Genomic DNA, 21,103 nt, shown 5'->3' with positions numbered 1-21,103 from the left:
CTCTTTTCCATCTCCTGAGGCCGTCAAGGGACGAACATGTAATTTCAAAAAATTAAGGAGCAGAAAGTCGGTATTTTGATATTTTCAAAACTGAAAAAAGTAAAATGAAAGTGTTTGAGTCCATTAATGAAAGAATTAGTCATATTAATAAAGCTATAAATTAAAGTAAAATAAAAGTTGAGTTGCTTTATAATTTCTTCTGAGCAGAGACATGGCAGAGAGAGAGAGAGAGAGTCAGAGAGAAACAGAGAGCTCTTCTGCTGACACCGTCGTGGTTACTTCCCGCAGAAGGTTCTTTGTGACTTTCCATTAAAAAGAACTCGAAGAAGAAGACGTAGATATTAAAAAAAAATAATAAAAAATTTTATATGGAAAGGGTTTAGGTGCATAGAAACCTTGTTCCGACCCTAAAAAAGAACTTGCAGATTCCTTCTCTTCATGTAATCGCTTTTGATTTTCGTTTCTTCTTAGCTTCCATTCTTTTTTTCTTGTCCTATTCGAAACCTTGTTAATTTTTGGGAGGTTAAATTCTTTTTTGAGTTTGTGAACAAAAAAAAAAAGAAAGAAACTTGGGGATTATCTGAGGATTCCAGGGTGGAGTTTTTTTCTGGGTCCGCTGTAATTTATTGTATTTGGTAGTGGGTCGATGAGAATTGGGTTTTGGTGGCATTATAATTTGTGGGTCTGTTGAAAATTCAGCTTTTGTGGATAAATTTTATGGTCGGTCTGTTTTGATTTAGGGGTTTTGAGAAGGATTTAAGGTTAAATTTTGAATTTTACTGGTTTGATTTATGTTTCTGGGGAGCCTTTGCAGATATATAGCTGGATTTTGTGAATATTAGGTGTTTTATTAGTAACGGCTGAGATTTTTGTAAGTTTCCCCATTTGGGTGTGGGTTAATTGGCGAAAGGATTGAATTTTGAGTGGTTTATTTTGGATTTATATTGTGGTTTCTAGGGAGCTGAAGATAAGATGAGTTCAAGTATCACAGAGAATTTGATTGCTGAAGGGAAGCTTTTGGTTCATGTAGCTGAAAATGGATATTCTTATGAGCTCGATTGTGATGAAACTACATTGGTCAAGGCAGTTATGCAATCGATTGAACCAGTTTCTGGCATCCCTTTTAATGACCAGCTTGTTCTATGTGCAGACTTGAAACTTGAGCCTCAAAGGCCACTTTCTACATATAAGCTTCCCTCTAGTGACAGCGAAGTCTTCATCTTTAACAAGGCAAGGCTGCAAACTAATTCCCGACCACCCCTACGAGAGCAAATTGATATAGTTGAAGTTTCAGAACCCCGGCCGCTGGCTTCTTCTAGTGACCCTCATCCTTTGGATGATTCTCCTGACCCTGCTTTGAAGGCTTTACCTTCTTATGAGAGGCAATTTAGGTACCACTATCACCGTGGACGTGCTATATATAATCGAACACTAGCAAAGTTTGACTATTGTGAAAGGCTGTTGAGGGGGCAGAAAGTTCAGGAGAGGGCATTGGGAGTTGCAAGTAGTAGTTTAAATCGATATTATGGGATGATTAACCAAAATTGTTCAGAATTTATGAAGCAGTATAAACAGAAACATCGTTATCATACTGATTTTTTGGCAAACTTTGATAAGGATATGCAGAAGTTGAGATCCATCAAGCTTCACCCTACATTGCAGACTGTTAATAGAAAATACTTACTGGATTTTGTGAAGGAAGATAATTTAAGGAAGTCTGCGGAAAATTATAACAGCTTCCGCAGGAAGTTTGACAACAAAGTTGCACATTTCAATGAGATGTTTGGTGAAGTGAAGCGCAAGGTAGAGGAGTTGTTCACTTCGAGAGCTTCCTTGCCTATTAAGAATTTAGAACTAACCATTAAGGAGCATCAGAGGTACCTCAATGAACAGAAGAGCATTATGCAGTCTTTAAGGTTTGCTCTTTTGGTTTATGCTTTTTTTTTCCTCCTAGTATTTGAAGGGAATTTTGATATTTACATCCCATCCCCCTTGCATTATGGTATAAAATTCTGATCCAGATTGTTGATTATTTATGCTAGTTTTGTCATTTCAATCTTGAACTTTTGATGTTTTCTTCTTTGTATTAGATCTTGTCCTCACAGTGGTTCAATTTTAGATTCGAGTGTTCCCCTGCTGTATGGACAAATTATTGTCTTTGTCATTCTTTTGACATTTGTCTGCATGATTTATGAAAAATGATGTAATGAATTTAGACACGCAAACTAGAACAAATTTCTGATTTACATGGCACCTGGAACGGAAAGCAGGGTATTAGTTTTCCAGATTGGAAAAGAACTCAGCTGGTGTGTTTCTTGTCTGAATTCATGTTAGGTTCTAAGGCCCTTTAATTGGGAATTAAAAATGGAAATTTGAGGAGCTAGACATGTTTACTTCTTGTTTACTAAGGAACTAATCAATATCCAAGGGCACTGACAAATTCAAAGTTAATCACCTGACTGATTGATAAGGATTGTCAGAACTTGTATATGAGGATAATAATAGCCTTTCCACCAATCTTATGAGGGTTGGCGATTTGATTGATGGGTTTCCTCACGGTCATATGGCTTTGACCTGTTGGAGACTGCTTTTCTTGTAGAGCTATTGATTCTAGTATATCATAACTTATGTATATCATTCAAAATAGTACCAACTGAAGAACTTTTTAAACACAGGACTGGGAGTTTAAATGTCATTCTAGTCTAATCTGGTCATAAAAGGATTCTGGACCTTTAATAACATTTGAAAGTGTATTTGAAGCATGTATATGTGAAAAGTATTTCTTCTAATCCTAGCTGTTTACACTTCACCTCTTACGAATATTTTTTAGTTTAGAAATTGAAATTTATTTCTTAGGCAATTTGATAACCCTTCTTTCCTTTCTACGTTACTTTCTGAGATCCAAACGGATCTTAGGTTCTTCTAATCATAAGGCTAAGTTTTGTTTAGTTCACAGTTTTTGTCATCTGCTTTATAGTTTACACTTTTTCCTTTGTGCTTATGTTGTGATGATCTTCTTCAATAACTGTCTTTGCAAAATTTCATCAATGTCTGAAATTGATGACTTTGCGTGTCTATTCCTGCAGCAAAGATGTCAATACAGTAAAGAAGCTTGTAGATGATTGTCTGTCCTGCCAATTATCTTCCTCCCTTCGTCCTCATGATGCAGTTTCAGCCCTGGGTCCTATGTATGATGTGCATAACAAGAGTCATCTGCCCAAGATGCTGGCTTGTGAACGTGCAATATCAAAGCTGCTTGAGTCTTGCAAGGATAAGAAAAATGAAATGAACATCTTTTTTCACAGTTACATGCAAAAGACAACGTATATTACCAGCCACATCAAGAATGTTAAGTTGCAGTTTCCTGTTTTCGAAGAGGCAATGATGCGTCTGGAGTATCTATTTATAGACCTTAAATTGGTCCGTGGAATTGGTCCTGCATACAGAGCCTGTCTTGCTGAAATAGTAAGAAGAAAGGCATCTATGATTCTTTATATGGGCATGGCTGGTCAGCTGACTGAAAGGCTAGCAACAAAGAGAGAAGTTGAGGTCAGGAGACGAGAGAAGTTTCTAAAAGAACATGGTTTGTACATACCCAAGGATGTATTGGCTTCCATGGGGTTATATGACACCCCTAACCAGTTTGATGTCAATATAGCTCCTTTTGACACTACATTGCTTGATATTGATATTCCTGACCTGGACTATTATGCTCCTGAGTGTTTAGTAGGACTGCCTACTAAGGTTGAGAAGCCTGCTACCTTAAGAGGTTCAATTTCCATGTCTAATGAGAGTTGTCATTTGGCCGATACTAAAGAGATTGGTGTAGATACTCTTGAAAAAGATGATTCTGATGACTTCCTTGAGGGATGTGAATTGGTAGAGATTGCTGGAACTAGCAAGATGGAAGTTGAGAATGCAAAACTGAAAGCTGAACTTGCTTCTGCAGTAGCCCTGATTTGTTCTTTAGGTCCTAAATTTGAATATGGAACACTTGATGATAGTAAAGTCAATACTTTATTGAAAAATACTGCAGAAAAGACTGCTGAAGACTTGCATCTAACAGATGAGTTTGGAAAACACCTCCAATCCATGCTCAAGGAAAAACAAATTCAGTGTGTTTCATATGAGAAGCGCATTCAGGAACTGGAGCAGAGATTGTCTGATCAGCATTCACAGGGGCAGAAGCTTAAAACTAATGATATCACTGACTTTGGTCTACTGGCTTCAAAGGCTGATGACTGCAAGCCAGAACTCTCAGGTTATGAGGTGAATGTGCCTCGCATATCTACATCCGAGCCCATGGATGAGGTTTCTTGCCTTTCAAATTCTTTGGATACAAATCTGGGCCTTTTTACACGGCAATTAAGCAAAGGTCAAGAAGAGGTTGATGAGAATATGATGGATTCCTCTGGAATGCTCAACCTGCAGTTTGATTCATCAATGCAAGAACCGCATCGAGAAGAACTGCAAGTTGGTGAGAAAGATGGGAAAGATAAGATGGTGGGACAGTCTGGCTTGTCACTCACTAACAGTTCTACCGCTGAGAGCATGCCTGAGCCTCTTAATGCTTTACCTTTACCTTGTGAGACAGCAGCTGAGCTGGTTTTAGATTCTAAAGTTAGGGAGGATCTTATGTTGGAATTACAAAGTGCAATTACAGAGAAGTTGAACCAATTAATTGAAACTAAAACCAAGCTTAGAGATGCTTTGGATGAGGTTTCCATGCTTAGGAGGGAGATGGAAACGAGTCGTAAACTTCTTGATGAATCTCAGGTAGTAGCAGATTAATCCCTATTCACATTTTGGTTTTCCAGAGATTTATGATAGATTTTAAGTGATTTGCACTTCAACTGTTCTTCATTTAGCATGTCTTTTTGTATGCATTCATGTTAAGTAACACATGAATATTACTAGGATTCTTGTGAACTACAGTATTTCCTGTATGCATTATAAGGTTATAATTGTCTGTTGCTGGACTATAACATGGATGTGGAAATGTAATGCATTATGCTGCATATTCTTTACTTCAGTACCTTTTGCTTCATTTGCTCTTAGCTCAGTGTCCTTTAATTATGCATGCTCTCCAGGCTAGATGTATGGGTAAATTGTTCCTTCTTTTATTAATACTAGCCTAGTGGCACTGACAATATGGGTAAAGAGAGAGACATTGGAGCATACTAAAACAAAACATCATTTAAGGTGTAAATAACTTCTCCAAAGTGAGAGAAAATGTGAAAATTTGGAGACAGACCAACTTATAAATTTAGGAGGAGGTTAGTGGTGAAGTCAAGGGCTCCCCATATATTATAGAGAGGTTTTGAAATTATTTAATGTTATTATTAGGAATCATGTTTTCTAATAGTTTTTCTGGTATGCTAGAGTCAATCTGAAAATTGTTAGTAATTACTATGCTGTTCTATCTGCAAACATGGCTGAGAGTGTTAGTTGTTTCAGTATTAGTACTAAATTACAGCACAGGTATAATGGAATATAATGTGTTGTCTATTCCTTTGACTTGATTTAAAGATTCTAGGGTACAGGGAAATTTTGTTTTTCTGGGGCAGAATCCACTTAAAGCTAGGTATTTCTAGAGAATTAAGTGTATGTATGTACCATGTAGTGTCCAGATTACATCTAATTGCACTGCCAGTCAAATTTGATTTGAGGGAATGTGGAAGGAAAGTCTAACATATGTTATTTGCCTTTATATTGTAAATTTAGCTATTTGATCGCCATCATGTGCTATATTCTAAGTTTCCCTCCCTGGGTTACAGATGAATTGTGCTCACTTGGAGAATTGTTTGCATGAAGCAAGAGAGGAAGCCCAAATTCATTGTTGTGCTGCTGATCGAAGAGCCTCAGAATATAGTGCACAGCGTGCCTCAGCTGTGAAGATGCGTGGTCTTTTTGAAATACTTCAAAATTGTGTCTACGCTCCTGGTGGGATGGCCAGTTTTGCTGATTCTTTGCGTGCTTTGGCTCAGTCCTCAGCCACGTAAGTTACTTTGTGAGGCTTGCACAGTAGTAATATTCCATTCTGTTTCCTTCACCAAATCCATTATTTCTTTTCCACTGGTAGGCCATTTTTAGGGGCAAAAAAAAGAAGGGCTCAGGACTGGAAGAAAACTAGAAACATAGTTTTGTTCTCAACTTCATAAATTAAAGAAAAGACTAAAGAGAAAGCTTAATCAAATTTTATAGTTGGAGTCTATGCACAAAGAATATGTATTTACTAAAAAAACTTTAGGTTCTATTTAGCATTTTAGAAAGTAGAGTTTATAAGGATGTGGTTGGAAATGGGTTTTCTTTTCTCCCTTTCAACCCTTATTGTTCTTTTTCATTTTTTGGTTAATAAAAGAAAGTTCTGCTAGCTATCTACTTAGAAGTTTAAAGGGTGGTACGCAGAAATGATTATATCTTTTCTGATGTTCTTTTTTTTTCTCCTGTTGAATTTTCACTTGATTGACAATTTAATGACAATGGTCCAAATATCTGCGCTATGAAATTTTCAGCTCCGTTAGTGATGGTGAAGATGATGGCATTGCTGAGTTCCACAAATGCATCCGGGTCCTTGCCGAAAAAGTTGGTTTCTTGTCCGGGCATCTTGAAGAGCTGCATGAGAAGAACTCTAGTTTTGAAGCAGTAAATGAACAGCTTAGAAAGGAATTGGAAGGGAAAAACGATCTAGTTAAAACTCTGTATACTAAGCATCAACTTGAGATGCAGGTAGCCTTTTCTCAATGTTCTCAACTTCATAAGATTGGGTGGATGAGACTTGTTTATACCATGCATGTATATATGCTTGAACCATGAAAAGAAGCTTCTACCAGCTTTTGTTCTTGTAGAGCCATTAACCACATTTAGCTAGCTTTATTATAGAATAAATAGTTTGCTTGTCATTCATTTTCCGTTCTTTCTGATTATTTTAAAATATTATTATCCATGGCTTCTCTCTTTCTTTTCATGTTCATATACAGAGAGGAAATATAGCATCTTTTTACATTTTAACCGAGTGTTTTGATGTTCTTGCTTCAGGCAAACAAGGAAAAGATTTCTTTCAGCCGCCTGCAAGTCCATGAGATTGCTGCATTTGTCCTTAATTCAGCTGGGCATTATGAGGCAATCACTCGAAACTGCTTTAACTACTATTTGTCTGCTGAATCTGTTGCCTTGTTTACCGATCATCTCCCTAGCCAACCTTGCTATATCGTTGGGCAGATTGTGCATATTGAGCACAAAACTGTGAAGCCATTGCTAGATTCATCAACTAGACCTGAACATGGTAGGGCGGATCCTATTTATCAACTGACTTCTGACAAAGGGACAGAGCAGTTAACCTTGAATTCTGGATCAAGTTTGAACCCCTATGGTCTCCCTATTGGATGTGAATACTTCATAGTGACAGTAGCCATGTTGCATGATCCCGCCATTCATTCGCCACCTCCTTCCTGATCCCTGCCCCCAAAAGCAGATATGACGTAATGGAAGAAACCAAAGTGTACATATGTTATAAAATATTAAGAAGCTAAGCCACCATGGTGGCAGTTGAACTAGATTTTCCTTTTGTACATCCTAGTTTAATCTCCTTTGTACATAAAGCTACTCTTTTTAAATATGTAAACTGAAAAGAAAAAAAAACTGTAAATATTTTCTAAGCATTGGTCTTGTGTAGGGATGATGTAATCAATCAAGTTCGAATCGATACAGTATTAAATTTGAGTTCGAGTTCGAGTTCGATTTTAATTTAAAGCTCGAAACTCGGCTCGAACTTGATTGAATTTTATTTTTTTAGGTCGAGTTTAATTTGAGATAAAAATCGAGCTATCCAAATTCGCTTGGTTAGGCTCAATTAATATGTAAAAATAAGTTTGATTTTTATATTTAACAAAAGCTTGATTATTTATACTCAAACTCGAATTTAAGTTCGAGATATTTTATTAATTAAAATAATTAAAATATATTAAAGTATAAAAGTTTGATTAGGCCTACGAGTTACTTAAATTGAATTTAAGAATGTTCGAATTTGATTCAATCGATAAGTCGAGTTATTTTAGTTCGAGCTCGAATCAATAATAATTGAATCGAATTCGAGTTTTATTTGAGTCGAATCCGAATAATTTATAAATACTTATGCATCATTTACATCTTTAGTCCTATATCTTTAACAAAGTCTTGCTATTTTATTCAAGGTTTATTTAAAAATGTGTAATTTTTTTCAATTATACACTCGTTCGTTCGTTGATTATTTTGTGTATTTGATTAATTGATTTCTTATATGTAATAATACTTAAATACGATTATAGTATTTTTTGCACTAATAAGTTTATAAAAAATAAAATTCAGAACCTTTTTTCCAATCTTTTGAGAATTAAATTTTGCTAAATGGTATGGTGGAGACTTTGTTCTTCATCGGTTTTGATAAACCATAAGTCCCCATCCCCAGATGAAGAAAAGAAAAAGAACTAGCCTTGTTTGCTGGCTGCCCAATGCCAATGGCAGATCCAACATGGACGTGTATATTAAGGCCAACAACCCTGAACTCAAGTTAGATAACCCACCAATTAAGGAAAACTTGGGCGCCTTGAACCTTTTGGATATTATTTGAGATGTTGACGACTCGATACAAGTGGCTGACTTCAGGATCTCAAGAAGCTTCTGGTCAACCACAACTACGTTCGACAATTTTTTTAATCCAACATTAATTGGAAGATGAACTAACAAAACAATCAAAATGACTCTATGCTTTCTTTTCCAACCATCTATGATCAGTAATCAACAACCTGAGAGGCCACGCCCCCTGCTTGCAGGCTATATAAATCGGATAGCATGCCTTGTTTTCTTCACTCAAACCATTAAAGACAGAACAACCTTCCTTTTCTAAGAGAACACTCTGCTTAGTTTCAAATTTCTAGAAATGGCCTCTTTCAATTGTTTTGTTTTAGCATTCTTCATGGCTTTGTCATTTTCAAGCATCAATGTTGGCCTTGCTGCAGCTCGTCATCTCCTCCAGTTGCCACCTTTACCACCAATCCCAACTTTTCCTATAGTAACTCTGCCACAACTGCCATCTATTCCCAATCTCCCACAACCAACAATGCCAACATTGCCGACCACCCAACCATCATTACCCAATTCTGGAACTCTGCCTCCGCTTCCTAGCATGCCAACGTTGCCTACCATCCCTACTGCCCCAAAAGTCACCCTCCCACCTCTTCCAAACCTGCCCTCATTCCCCACCATACCAACTTCTATTCCATCCATCCCATTCTTCTCACCACCACCTGCAAAAACTAGCCCTTGAAAACTGTTCAGTCTGTGCTCCCGATACAAAGAGTTCGGACTATGTGCCTTTGCTTTGGTGTGCTCTAGTTCCTTCAAACATTAATCTTGTATCACCAAGGGAATATATAGAGGCTTTTAGCCATTTGTCTCATCGCATATTTCCATTTTACTGGTGTAAGAGTTTTTCTTTCTTCTTTCTTGTTCGTTTTTTTGTTTTGGTTTTCCACCATTATTGGGAGTTTGCTGTATTATTGGTATCTCGTTCTTGTATTATCAGAAATCACTTTGTGGTTTATATGTATTGAATACTGTAATAATAATATACTAGAAATTGGTGGAACTTTGCGACAGGTTTAATTTCTTATTCGTACTCTAATATTTATTATATAAATTTAATGAATGAAAAGAAAATTTTAGTATATTTATTTTAAATTTAATGAAGTAAAAAACATATAGAAATTAACTAAAAATAATTGTAAATTCCAATATTCATAATGTTCATATATAAATCTATATAATATAAATAAAAAAAATTCATCTCTTATCAAATCGAGATAGATAAAAATTCGTCAAATACAAATAACTTTTATTATAAAATTTATTTAATTAAAAAAAAAGATAAAAAGGTCCAAAGGAGGTGGTGTCACATAGACACTCCATTAGGTTTTTTTTTAACAAAATTATTTTAAAAAAGTATAAAAACAAAAGAAAAAAGGAAAAAGAGAAAAAAAAAAAAAAAAAAAAAGGAGAAAAGAGTTCTCATTTGGGTACAACTAGACATCCCAATTTATCTTAACATTTTAATCTCTTAAATTAAGGTATTAAATAGTAATTTTATTAATAAAAATTATAATAAATAATAATAAATAAATATATATATATAATTGGAATGTCATGTGAACATCTAAATTGAGCTTAAAATATAAATATCTTATATTAAGACATCAAATAATAATTTATTAATTTAATATATATAATTAAATAAATAATAAAATATATATTTTTTATATAAAACATGGAGTGATTTAGGTAGAGTACTATAAATTACATTCAAGCCCATCTCGATTTTTTTAAAAAAATTCAATTAGATTCGAGATCAATTTTTTTATAAAAACACTCGTTTCGAATTAAGACGAATTAAAATTTATCGGACATTAATTGTTTGATCATTTATATCAATTAACTAATTTGGTTGTAAAATTATCTAATTAAAGTAAATTTTAACAAAACAAAAAATACGAAAAAAATAAATGAGGGTATTACGTGAGCACCTTAATTGATATTATTTTCTTACAAAAATGATCTAATTTAAAAAAAATAAAAAAAGCAAAAAGTACAAACTACAATGTATAAAGTACCCAAAAAAAAAAAAAAAAGACTAATTAAGGTATCACGTGAATATTCGATTATTCTTAAAATCTTGCAACCTTTGATATAAGGATGTATGAATGGATGTGTAAGATCCCAAGCAAAAAAAAAAGAAAATAATCAAAATAGAATCCAATGTGAACACTTACATTGATCCCTTTTTGTGATAAAGAAAAAATATTTTAATAAATAGTATCAACTGAATCCCACTATAAATATAAAAAAAAAAAATTATTTATTAAATATGGAGAGAGAAAAAAAAGTGAGTCAAAGGGGTGACACTTGGAGGCCAAAAAGTGTAAAATTTATATTGTGGATATTAGAATTATATACTTTATATAATCCCCAAGGTGGGTCTGGGTAAAAGAACAGCATCTTATTGTCAATCCGACTTTATTTTTTATAAAAAATTTCGATTTGTCCCAATTCAACTCTTATTTAAAACAAATCACCCCTTTATTGAATCGAAATCTATCAAATTCAAAATATTTTTACATTTTTATTTATAGGTATATTTTGTTTTAAAATTTATCTAATTAAAAAATATAAAAAAATAAATTAAGATATCATATGGATATCTTCATTTTTTTTATTTATTTAAAAAATTTTGAAAAAAAAGAAAATTTGAAAAAAAAATAGAAAAGAAAGAAACATAAAGTGACATGTGGACCTCTTAAATAAGGGTTAAACAAAACTATAAATGAGTAAAATTTATATAAAGGATGAATGGAAGGATAGGTGGATTATATCTTAATTATAAATAAATATAATATTTTTATTAAATTAATGTATTAAATAATAATTTTATTAATATAACACATATATAACTATAAAATTAAATAAATAATAAAATATATTTATATATATTTATACTCGAAGCAAAACAAAACATCTTAAATCTACTTATAACCCAACTATAATCTAAAAAAATTCTTGATCCAAACTTATATCTGCTAAAAATCAGCACAAATTGGATTGGAAAATTTTGAAACCCGTGATATGTAGGTTGTTTTGTAATTCTTACATCCATTGACTTATTTTTTATAAAATTTATTTAATTAAAAAGAGTATAACATTTTTAAAAAAAACTAAAAACATGACAAAACCATAAAAAAGCTAAATAGAGATGTCTTATGAATTTACTAAATTAAGATATTAAATAATTATTTTATTAATATAATACATATATATAATTAAGTAAATAATAAAAAATATTTACATATAACCTTACTTCAATTTTTTAAAAAAAATTTATTTAATCAAAATATTAAAAAACGATCCGAACGAATTGAAACCATCGAATATGAGTTATTTTGCCATCCATACCTCTATTCACTTTGTTCTTAAGAAATTGATTTATCATTATTTTTGCAATATTTGCTGATTAAAAAAAAAAAAAAAAGACAAAAGGCAAAAGGCAAAAAAAGAGAAATATGCTACCACATGAACACATCCGTTGATTTTTTTTTTTTTAAATTGATCTAGATAAAAAAATAAAAGAATGAAGAAAAAACTAAAAAAAAATAGAAAATAGAAAAGATGAAAAGTAAAAAAAAATAAAAAGCACAAAAATTGAGTTGTCATGTAGTATTTGCAATGATGAGTCTTGCATAAATTATATCATGAATTTTAAAAAATAAAAATTAAAAAAAAAGGAAAGAGCTGAGGTTTTAGAAAAAGAAAAATATATATTTTTAATAATAATATAAGACACGCCACATGTTAAAAATTTTAAAATATTTTAAAATATTATAAAAGAAAAAATAAAAAAATAAAGTGAATAAAATATTTGGACACAGGTATATCCTTAACATCAAATGGGTCTAAAAAATTTAAAATCTAAAAAACTATTTATTAAATATGTAAAAAAAAAAGTAAAAAAAAAAAGGTGGTATACCTTAGTAATAGGTGAGTTTCACACAAAAAAATTTAAAATAAAAAAATTTATTAAATATTTTTCAAAAGTAAAAGGGAAAAGCAAAAAAAAAAAGTTTGGTATAAGTGAGTTTTACACACAAAAAAATCTATAAAAAATACATTTTTTATAATTTTAAAAGTATTTATTAAGTTTAATAAAAAAAAGAAAATATATATAAATGAATTTTTATAAAAAGTACAAAAAACTTCAAAAAGAAAGAATCTAGAAAAATAAATCCGAATTTAGCGTTAACAAATCCATTAATATTGTTTGTGAAAAATCATAAAATTAAAAAAAGAAAAAAGAATGAAAAAATATATACTTTTAATAATAATATCAAATGAACCTAACATTGACAAAATTAAAAATAAATTAAAATATTATTTAGAAAAGGAAAAATGTAAAAGAGAAAAAAAAGAATGAATTGGCTTGATACTTGACATATTCTTGATAACGAGTAATCCCATAAAAAATGAAATGTTAAAAATTATTTATTAAATATAAAAATAGAAAAGAATAAAAGTTGAAAACTAAAAAAAAAAAAAAAAAAAAACATGTGGTATACTCTTGGTATCAAGTGGATAAAAAAAATAAAATATAAAAAATTTGTTGAGTCTTTTTTAAAACTAAAAAAAAAATCTAAAAAAAATAAGTCCCACAAAAAAAAGGCCAATTGATAAAAAAAGGTTAAAATTTTAAATATATATAAGTAAAAAAGGTATAAAAAAATTTTAAAAATGAAAAATTAACAAAATAATCTTACAAAAAAAATTGGGATCCACTGATAAAAATATAAAAAACTTTAATGATATATATATAAATTAAAGAAAAATAAAAAAAGTTGACACTTGTCAAAGAAAGAATAAAAAAAAGCCAACACGTGGCTTTTTCACAATAACTGCAATATACTATATTTTTTTAGTAAGAAAAAAATTTAGAGTAAATATATTGTTCAGTTCATCAAGTCAGAGTAAAATATGTCATACCTAACAGCTTAAGATAAATGATTATAGATTATGCATTCGAGATGACTTAATAGGTGACCACCGATAGGAGTCAAACTCAAGATATCTTCGTTGAAAAGGATGAACTTTAACTGATTAAACTAACCACTTGTTAATAATATATTGCATTTATATGTAATACTAATATGAAAGATATATTGCACATTGTTAAACCAACCACTTGTTAATAATATATTGCACATTGATGTGAGTTCAAAAATTATCAATGCTAATTCATGAAAGATAATTACAATAAAGATATATTCATCTAAAAACAAAAACAAAAAACTATAACCTTTTTATAACAATTTCAAAAATTATAAATAACAACCAATATGCAAAACACATAAAAGGTCTGATAACACAAAAATACTTACCTCCAAAACCTCAAATCAAGTATTTGAAAATCAATATTTCCAGTTTAAAACAACCACAAAGTCTAACTTAATATTTCAAGTTGCTTCAAGGTTTGCAATGGTAAAGTCTCATACCAGAATATCATTGACACAAAAATATTATAGCCACAAAACATTATAAGCTGCAAAAAAAAAAAATTTTGTGAAAGTATAAATATCCTATCTCGTAAAATGTTAAATAATCATGGATAGTAAATTTGTATTAAATTCAAATAAAAAAAATGTATATTCAATTACTTATAATAGTAATTTTATTTTAAAAAAATTTTAAAAATTAATTAACTAATTCGACTACAAAAACAATAAAAATAATACATTGAAGATGAAAAAAAAAGTTCAAATAAAGAACTTTTAAATTGTAACAAAAGATAAATAAAAAATATTAGATTTTGATTTAGATTTTAGTTACGTTCAATCATTTCAGATTTTAAATAACTATTAAATTATTGACATTTAAAATAAATTGAAATCGAATTAAGTTAGTTTATTTTTATAATTACGCGTATTATATTATTTTTAATTAAATTAAAATTAAAATCAATAAAAATTTTATTTATACTTAATTTGAATTTTGAATTGTTTTAAGTTTGAGTTTATTAATCTATGTTATTATAACTCTACTTTTATAACACCAATAATAAATTTCAAAATAGAATGAGAATACAACACAATAAAAATTTAAGTGCAAAAATGATAGAAATACTAATAATAATTTTAAAAGAAAATCCTTATGTTCAAACCTTGCAAAAATTAAAGAATAAATCTTTTTTTTTTAGAATTTTGAAATTTGTATTGCAAAAATATTATTCTAGATCAATGAGTTTATAATTGTTTATTTGTTGATCAAATTTCTGTTATATGAGTTAAGGGAAACAATTCAAATATTTCATTTGAAGGAGATATTATAGTTTATGCTAATTTAGAAAGATAGTATAAAGTTAAATATTATTTGAGTTATTAGGACACTTTACAATATTTTTTATTGTCCAAATGGAAAATTTGATTGGCATAAAAATATCAAAAAAATTATTTTGAATGATGGTAATAACAATAAAGCAATAACTAAAAATATATCATACTTTTGTTTAGTAGAAGGAAATTTTTATGGATAATACAAAAGTAATTATTGTGAATTTAATATTTTTTAAAAATTGTGGTTTCTTAATTTTACAATTTTTATTTAGTAATTTATTCCTATTACTTTTATACATATACAATAAAATTGTTACCCAAAACTATATACTTATAGATAAAAACATAAAACAAAGTTTATTATTTTCATTTGTGACAGAACACTTCAAAAAAAATTTTTATATGCAATTGTACTTTGCTAACAGGAATTAAAACATATACACTAATAATTCAATCAAATCATTAATAAAACTTTTCATAATATGTACTATTTTATCATGAACTAAAAAATTTGAAAAATATCTTAGAAATTTTGACTTAATATTTATTGTATATTGTAATATTTATTTAATTTAATTTTAATATTTGCATTACTTATTATTACATGTATCAGTATATTGAACTTTTTCTTCTTTCTTTTTTTTTTACCTTATTAATTACATCATCTAGCAAATATTATGATTATATTTTTTAATATATAAAAATCAATGATAACAAAATAATGAATAGTTAATAACTTAGTAATTAATCATTGAAGACTTAAATATAATCAATATAAGTTAGTAGTAATTATCGATAATTTAGTAGTAAATTAGTAATAAGTTAATACTAAATGTATTGTAATACAATAATAAATGCATAGCACTTTAATGGTAAATTAATTATAATATAATTATAAATGCATAACAATAGAGTACTAAATCAAAGATAAGTTAACAAAAAATAAGTGATAACTTAGTAGTTAATTATTGATCACTTTATAATAAATCAATGATAACTTAATAGTAAATTAGTTTCAGTTTCATAGTAATTAATTGATAGTAGTAAATATTAAATAATTTAATAACAAATCAATTATAAATTAGTAGTAAATAATTGATAATTTAGTAGTTATTTATTAAAAACTTAAAAGTAAATTAGTATAACTTAGTAGTAAATCATCGATAACATAATAGTTAATCATTGATAATTTAAAAGTAAATTATGCATAATTTAAAAGTAAATTATGCATAATTTAATATAAAACAGTACTAACTTGATAGTGGATAATAGATAATTTAGTGGTAAATTAGTGATAATTTTGTGATAAATAATTAAAATTTAAGTAGTAAATCAAAGATAACATAATAAATATATAAAAATAATAGTAAATCATTGATAATTTGATAGTAAATTGATAACTTAGTAGTAAATCACTAATGATTTAATAGTAAATTATTAATGATTTAGTTGTAAATCATAGATAATTTAGTAATAATTAGTTAATCATTGATAATTTTATTGTAAATTATCAATAAATTAATAATAAATTAGTTATAACTTTATAATAAATCATCAATAACTTAATAGTAAATCACCAATAATGATTGGTAAATCATTCATAATTTAATGGCAAATCATTTATAAATTAGTAGTATATGGTTGATACTTTAATAGTAAATAACTAATAATTTAATTATCAATCATTAATAACTTTTATTATATTTAAAGTTACCAAGAATTAAACTCTGGGTACTAATAGAAATGAAGTCAAAACTTTCATTTTAACAATTAGGATAAACCTTCCATAAACACATTCAACAAAAATTTAATGAAAAAATTATAAACTTGAATAAAACAATAATATTATTACACAAAAAAAATTATCTCGTATATTATTAGTAGACTTTTAAATTTCATGTTTCATAGTTGTAAATACAAAACAACATATTAATAAATTAAAAATAAGTTAACAAAAAATAAGTGAAAACTTATTTTGTTAATAATTAATAACTTAATAATAAATCGATGATAACTTAATAGTAAATTAGTTTTAATTTAATAGTAATTAATTGATAAATTTAATAGTAAATCATAAATAAATTAACAGTAAATCAATGATAATTTAATAGTTAATTGTTTGAAATTTAAAAATAAATCAATATAACTTAATACATCAATAAATTAATAGTTAATCAATTATAACTTAATAGTAAATAATAAATAATTTAATATAAATTAATGATAACTTGATAACAAATCATGGTTAATTTAGTACTAAATTCATAATAATTTTGTAGTAAATAATCGAAAACTAAATAGTAAATCAATGATAATATAGTAGTAAATGTATAATAACATAATAGTAAATAATTGATAATTTAGATGTAAATTATTGATAATTTAGTAGTAAGTCACTAATAATTTAATTGTAAATAAGCGAGAATTTAGTAGCAAATTAGTTCATATTGATAACTTTATAGTAAATCATCGATTAATTAATAGTAAATCAGTTATAATTTTATAACAAATCATTAGTAACTTAGTAGTAAATTATTAATAATTTAGTAGTAAATCAATCATAATTTAGTAGTAAATTATTCATAAATTATTAGTAAATTATTCATTAATTTAATAATAAATCATTGATAATGTAGCAATATATCATTGATAGATTAGTTAAAATCGTTGATAACATAATAGTAAATTAATGATAACTTAATTATCAATCATTGATAAATTTTTTTCTTTAAATTTGAAGTTGTCAAGAATTGAATCTTAGTTACTTGCAAAAATAGAGTTAGAAATTTAATTTTGGGAAACTAGAATAAACTTACCATAAGCCTATTCAATAAAAAAATTTAGTGAACAAAAATTCTAAATTTAAATGAAATAATAATGTTATTATATAAAAAAAAAATAGTCTTATATTAAAATTGAACCCCCCTTTCCTATTGGAATCCATCATTAAATATATGATAACACAAATTTTATTAATAATTACTAAAAGTATATCATAAGTTATTCAAAGATTACTACAATTAAATAAAGTGGTTACTAAAATTTTATAAAAAATTATCAAAATTATATCAATGGTTACTAAAATTTTATAAAAGGTTATCAAAATAAAAATTAAATAAAATTATTATTATTATTATTATTATTATTATTATAGTATAAAAATTATTTATTGAAATAAATTTTTAGATATAAAAATTATACATGCGTTATGCACCTCCCAAATACTAGTACATATATATATTGTGAATATATATATATATATATATATAACGAATTATATGTGAATTCGACATAATAATTTATATTGTTTTACATGTATTTGACACAACAAAAATAGAAAGGATGCAGGTCTAATTTTATCCTTCTCATGCCTATTGTGTATACCGTATGGGTTATTTCCTTATTATTCTGTTGGCAGAATTGATTTCTTACATGTCAGATACATAAAGAAACCATATTTGGCGTTTTCAGGTTGAAAGTAAAGCTAATATATTACACCTGTTGTAAACCAGGTCATACTCAAAAGTATAAATCTAATGAGATAATGATGAACATAAATTCAGCACCATTGGTTAAAACGAGTGAAATCAAGGTAATTCCAGTTTGTAGGCAGTCTAAGCTGAAAGAACAAATAACACGACCTCCCAAAGATCCCACAAGTTTTGCTCAAGAGGAGTGGAACTAGTACAATTCCGGAATCAAAGCAGCTTACAGCTAAGCAAACAGCCCAACCTCTCAAAGATCCCACAGGATTTGCCAAAAAGAGTGCAATTAGTAGAATTCCGGCATCAATGCATTTTATGAAGAAAAAGGAAACAATTCAACCTCCCGAAAATCCTCCAGATTTGGTCGAGAATGGTGAAACCAGTACAATTCTGGCATCGAAGCATGTTATGCACAAAAAGGAAACAGCCCAACCTCGCAGGGTTGGTGAAGAATATTGGAACTAGAAGAACTCTGGCATCAAAGCATGTTATGCAGAAAAAGGAAACAGCCCACCCTCCCAAAGATCCTGCAGGATTGGTCAATAATATTGGAACTATAGCATACATAAAAAGAAAACGACCCAATCTCCTAACGACTCTGCACCATGGTTTAAGAAGAGTGAAACTACTACTAGAATTCCACAGAAAAGGGAAAAAACCGAACCTTCCAAAGGCTCTGCTGGGCTGGTGAGTAGGAGTGGAACAGGTAGAATATTGGAACTAGAAGAACTCTGGCATCAAAGCATGTTATGCAGAAAAAGGAAACAGCCCAACCTCCCAAAGATCCTGCAGGATTGGTCAATAATATTGGAACTATAGCATGCATAAAAAGAAAACGACCCAATCTCCTAACGACTCTGCACCATGGTTTAAGAAGAGTGAGACTACTAGTAGAATTCCACAGAAAAGGGAAAAAACCGAACCTTCCAAAGGCTCTGCTGGGCTGGTGAGTAGGAGTGGAACAGGTAGAACTCTGCCTTCTAAGCTGGTTGCACATGAAAAGGAAACAATCCCAGCCAAAACAAGAAAAGAGCAACATATCTGCGAAGATCATAGACTGTGGGAAGGTATGTCCACAGATTCTTTCCGGTTTTTTCTATTCTTATCTGATACTAATATCTTTTCACACTCATCCAACACTTGCATATGGATGGTAATCTGCGTAGAACATTGCACTTTCAGTTTAGTCTTATAATTTACTTGTTCTTGTTACCTGTATAATTGCATACACATTGCCAGAAAATCCCAGGGAGAGATCCTGAAATGTAAGTTTCTTGGAATAATTTGGCTTACCACTGTTCAAGTAGCACATTATAGAAATAGCGCTAAAAACAGATAACTGAGATATATGGTATATTGCTTGAAGTGACAGAACTTATATGGGAAATATCTAGGAACATAGGTCATAACAAAAATATTAGGGAGACGGAAGAAACTTCCAGCCAAGTATGTTAAAAGGTGTGAAAAGTAAAGGCCAGTAGAGTTAAATATATTACCTTGATGTTTTCTGTAATCTGCTATTCAATGTAAGATTCACCAATTTAGATTTTTTTTTAGAATGACCGCAAAAGGAGAGACAAAAAAGAGAAAAATCAACCTTTATCATATCAATTTCCTTCCAAATTTGCAGGTTATGATCAGCGCATTGTGCCACTTGAGAATAGCCGTATGTTATGTAATGGCGATCTTGCAACTGAACGGAACATGATCCAGATATAGAGCGTCTTAATCCTGCAGAGAACGCTGTTCTTTCATGTGGTCATGTCTTTCATAGCCTGTGCTTACTATTCTCCAAATCTGAGGAGATGTCAAGAGATCCTCCTTGCATGATATGTGCCAGTATTGTCTTAGAGACTCTTTATTGTTTCTTTCTCTTGAAATTCTCATTTTTTGTACTCCTAGATTAATTCTTTTGCTGTTTTACTAGCGTAGGAAAGGAGAAAGGAAATCAAATCACAAATGGGAACTATTTCAACTTCCTCAACCATGATTTTTATGCAAATTGGAATAGAAAATCTAACTTCACAAGCTTCAAGTACACATTTATATCCTTGCAAGGATTACTGAGCTTACTTTAGCAGCAGTTTATGAAATTGATATATGGTTGACTGAAATCCCAATTTCATTTTTCTTTATTCCCATTTTTTTACTTTTATATTTTTTTATTCTTGAGTTATCAAAATTTAAATTTAGATCACTAAAGTTAAGAATCCAACACTTTACTGACAATCCACACGTGGCTGTTGGCAATATTTTATCCCTTGCGTTGTCAGAATAAGAATATCAAGAAGATTGCGGAGGGAAAGGTTACTAGGTGTTTTCTTTCAGTGACAAATTTGAAGAGAATCTGCTTGTTCACTTTCCTCTGTACATCAACATAATTAGGTTCCCACATGCATAGCTTTCAACGTATTTATTCCCCTCCCCGGACCCCAGTCATGATCAGAAGATGCTTCCGGAGCTTGGCTTTTCTTTAATATGGTCATTGCCTATTCACAAACATGTCACATCCTAAAAAGCAGTCCACAGGTCCTCCACACCTCGTAGTTCCATGCAAATATTTTGGAGAAATGGATAGGAGTGCAAATCAAATGGTAAATGTAAGTGCTTGAACATCCTGAACCATGAATTTATTTATGCATTGAAAAGACTACATGTGAATTGTTACCTGCTGTCTCGCTAAAACAAGTTTGTATTGCTAACAATGCTTAAAGA

The 21,103-nt window shown here is 29.4% G+C and overlaps 2 protein-coding genes across 2 annotated transcripts; both read left to right on the top strand.

Annotated features, from left to right (window-relative positions):
• Nucleotides 1-179: 179 nt before the first annotated feature.
• Nucleotides 180-7,731, top strand: LOC111298969 (autophagy-related protein 11-like). The gene is made up of 5 exons (XM_022893756.2): nt 180-1,916; nt 3,087-4,776; nt 5,778-5,998; nt 6,516-6,729; nt 7,039-7,731. The coding sequence occupies exons 1-5, from the start codon at nt 973-975 to the stop codon at nt 7,453-7,455; spliced, it is 3,486 nt and encodes a 1,161-aa protein (XP_022749491.2). The 5' UTR covers nt 180-972; the 3' UTR covers nt 7,456-7,731.
• Nucleotides 7,732-8,833: 1,102 nt separating this feature from the next.
• LOC111300194 (uncharacterized) lies at nt 8,834-9,650 on the top strand. Its single transcript, XM_022895837.2, has one exon. The coding sequence runs from the start codon at nt 8,918-8,920 to the stop codon at nt 9,302-9,304; it is 387 nt and encodes a 128-aa protein (XP_022751572.2). The 5' UTR covers nt 8,834-8,917; the 3' UTR covers nt 9,305-9,650.
• The last annotated feature ends 11,453 nt before the right edge of the window (nt 9,651-21,103 follow it).

The sequence above is a fragment of the Durio zibethinus genome, chromosome 18 (assembly GCF_047325235.1).
Source record: "Durio zibethinus cultivar Kanyao isolate XHJ-2024 chromosome 18, ASM4732523v1, whole genome shotgun sequence".
NCBI lineage: Eukaryota > Viridiplantae > Streptophyta > Magnoliopsida > Malvales > Malvaceae > Durio > Durio zibethinus.
Note: the sequence above shows the minus strand (reverse complement) of the source record. Positions and strands in the feature narration are given on the sequence as shown.

Bases quoted from the DNA above. Each gene is read 5' to 3' on its own strand.
- LOC111298969 (XM_022893756.2), top strand. From the start codon at position 973: ATGAGTTCAAGTATCACAGAGAATTTGATTGCTGAAGGGAAGCTTTTG. The intron at 1,917-3,086 runs GTTTGCTCTTTT...CTATTCCTGCAG, and splicing joins AGCATTATGCAGTCTTTAAG to CAAAGATGTCAATACAGTAA. The intron at 6,730-7,038 runs GTAGCCTTTTCT...TTCTTGCTTCAG, and splicing joins AGCATCAACTTGAGATGCAG to GCAAACAAGGAAAAGATTTC.
- LOC111300194 (XM_022895837.2), top strand. From the start codon at position 8,918: ATGGCCTCTTTCAATTGTTTTGTTTTAGCATTCTTCATGGCTTTGTCA.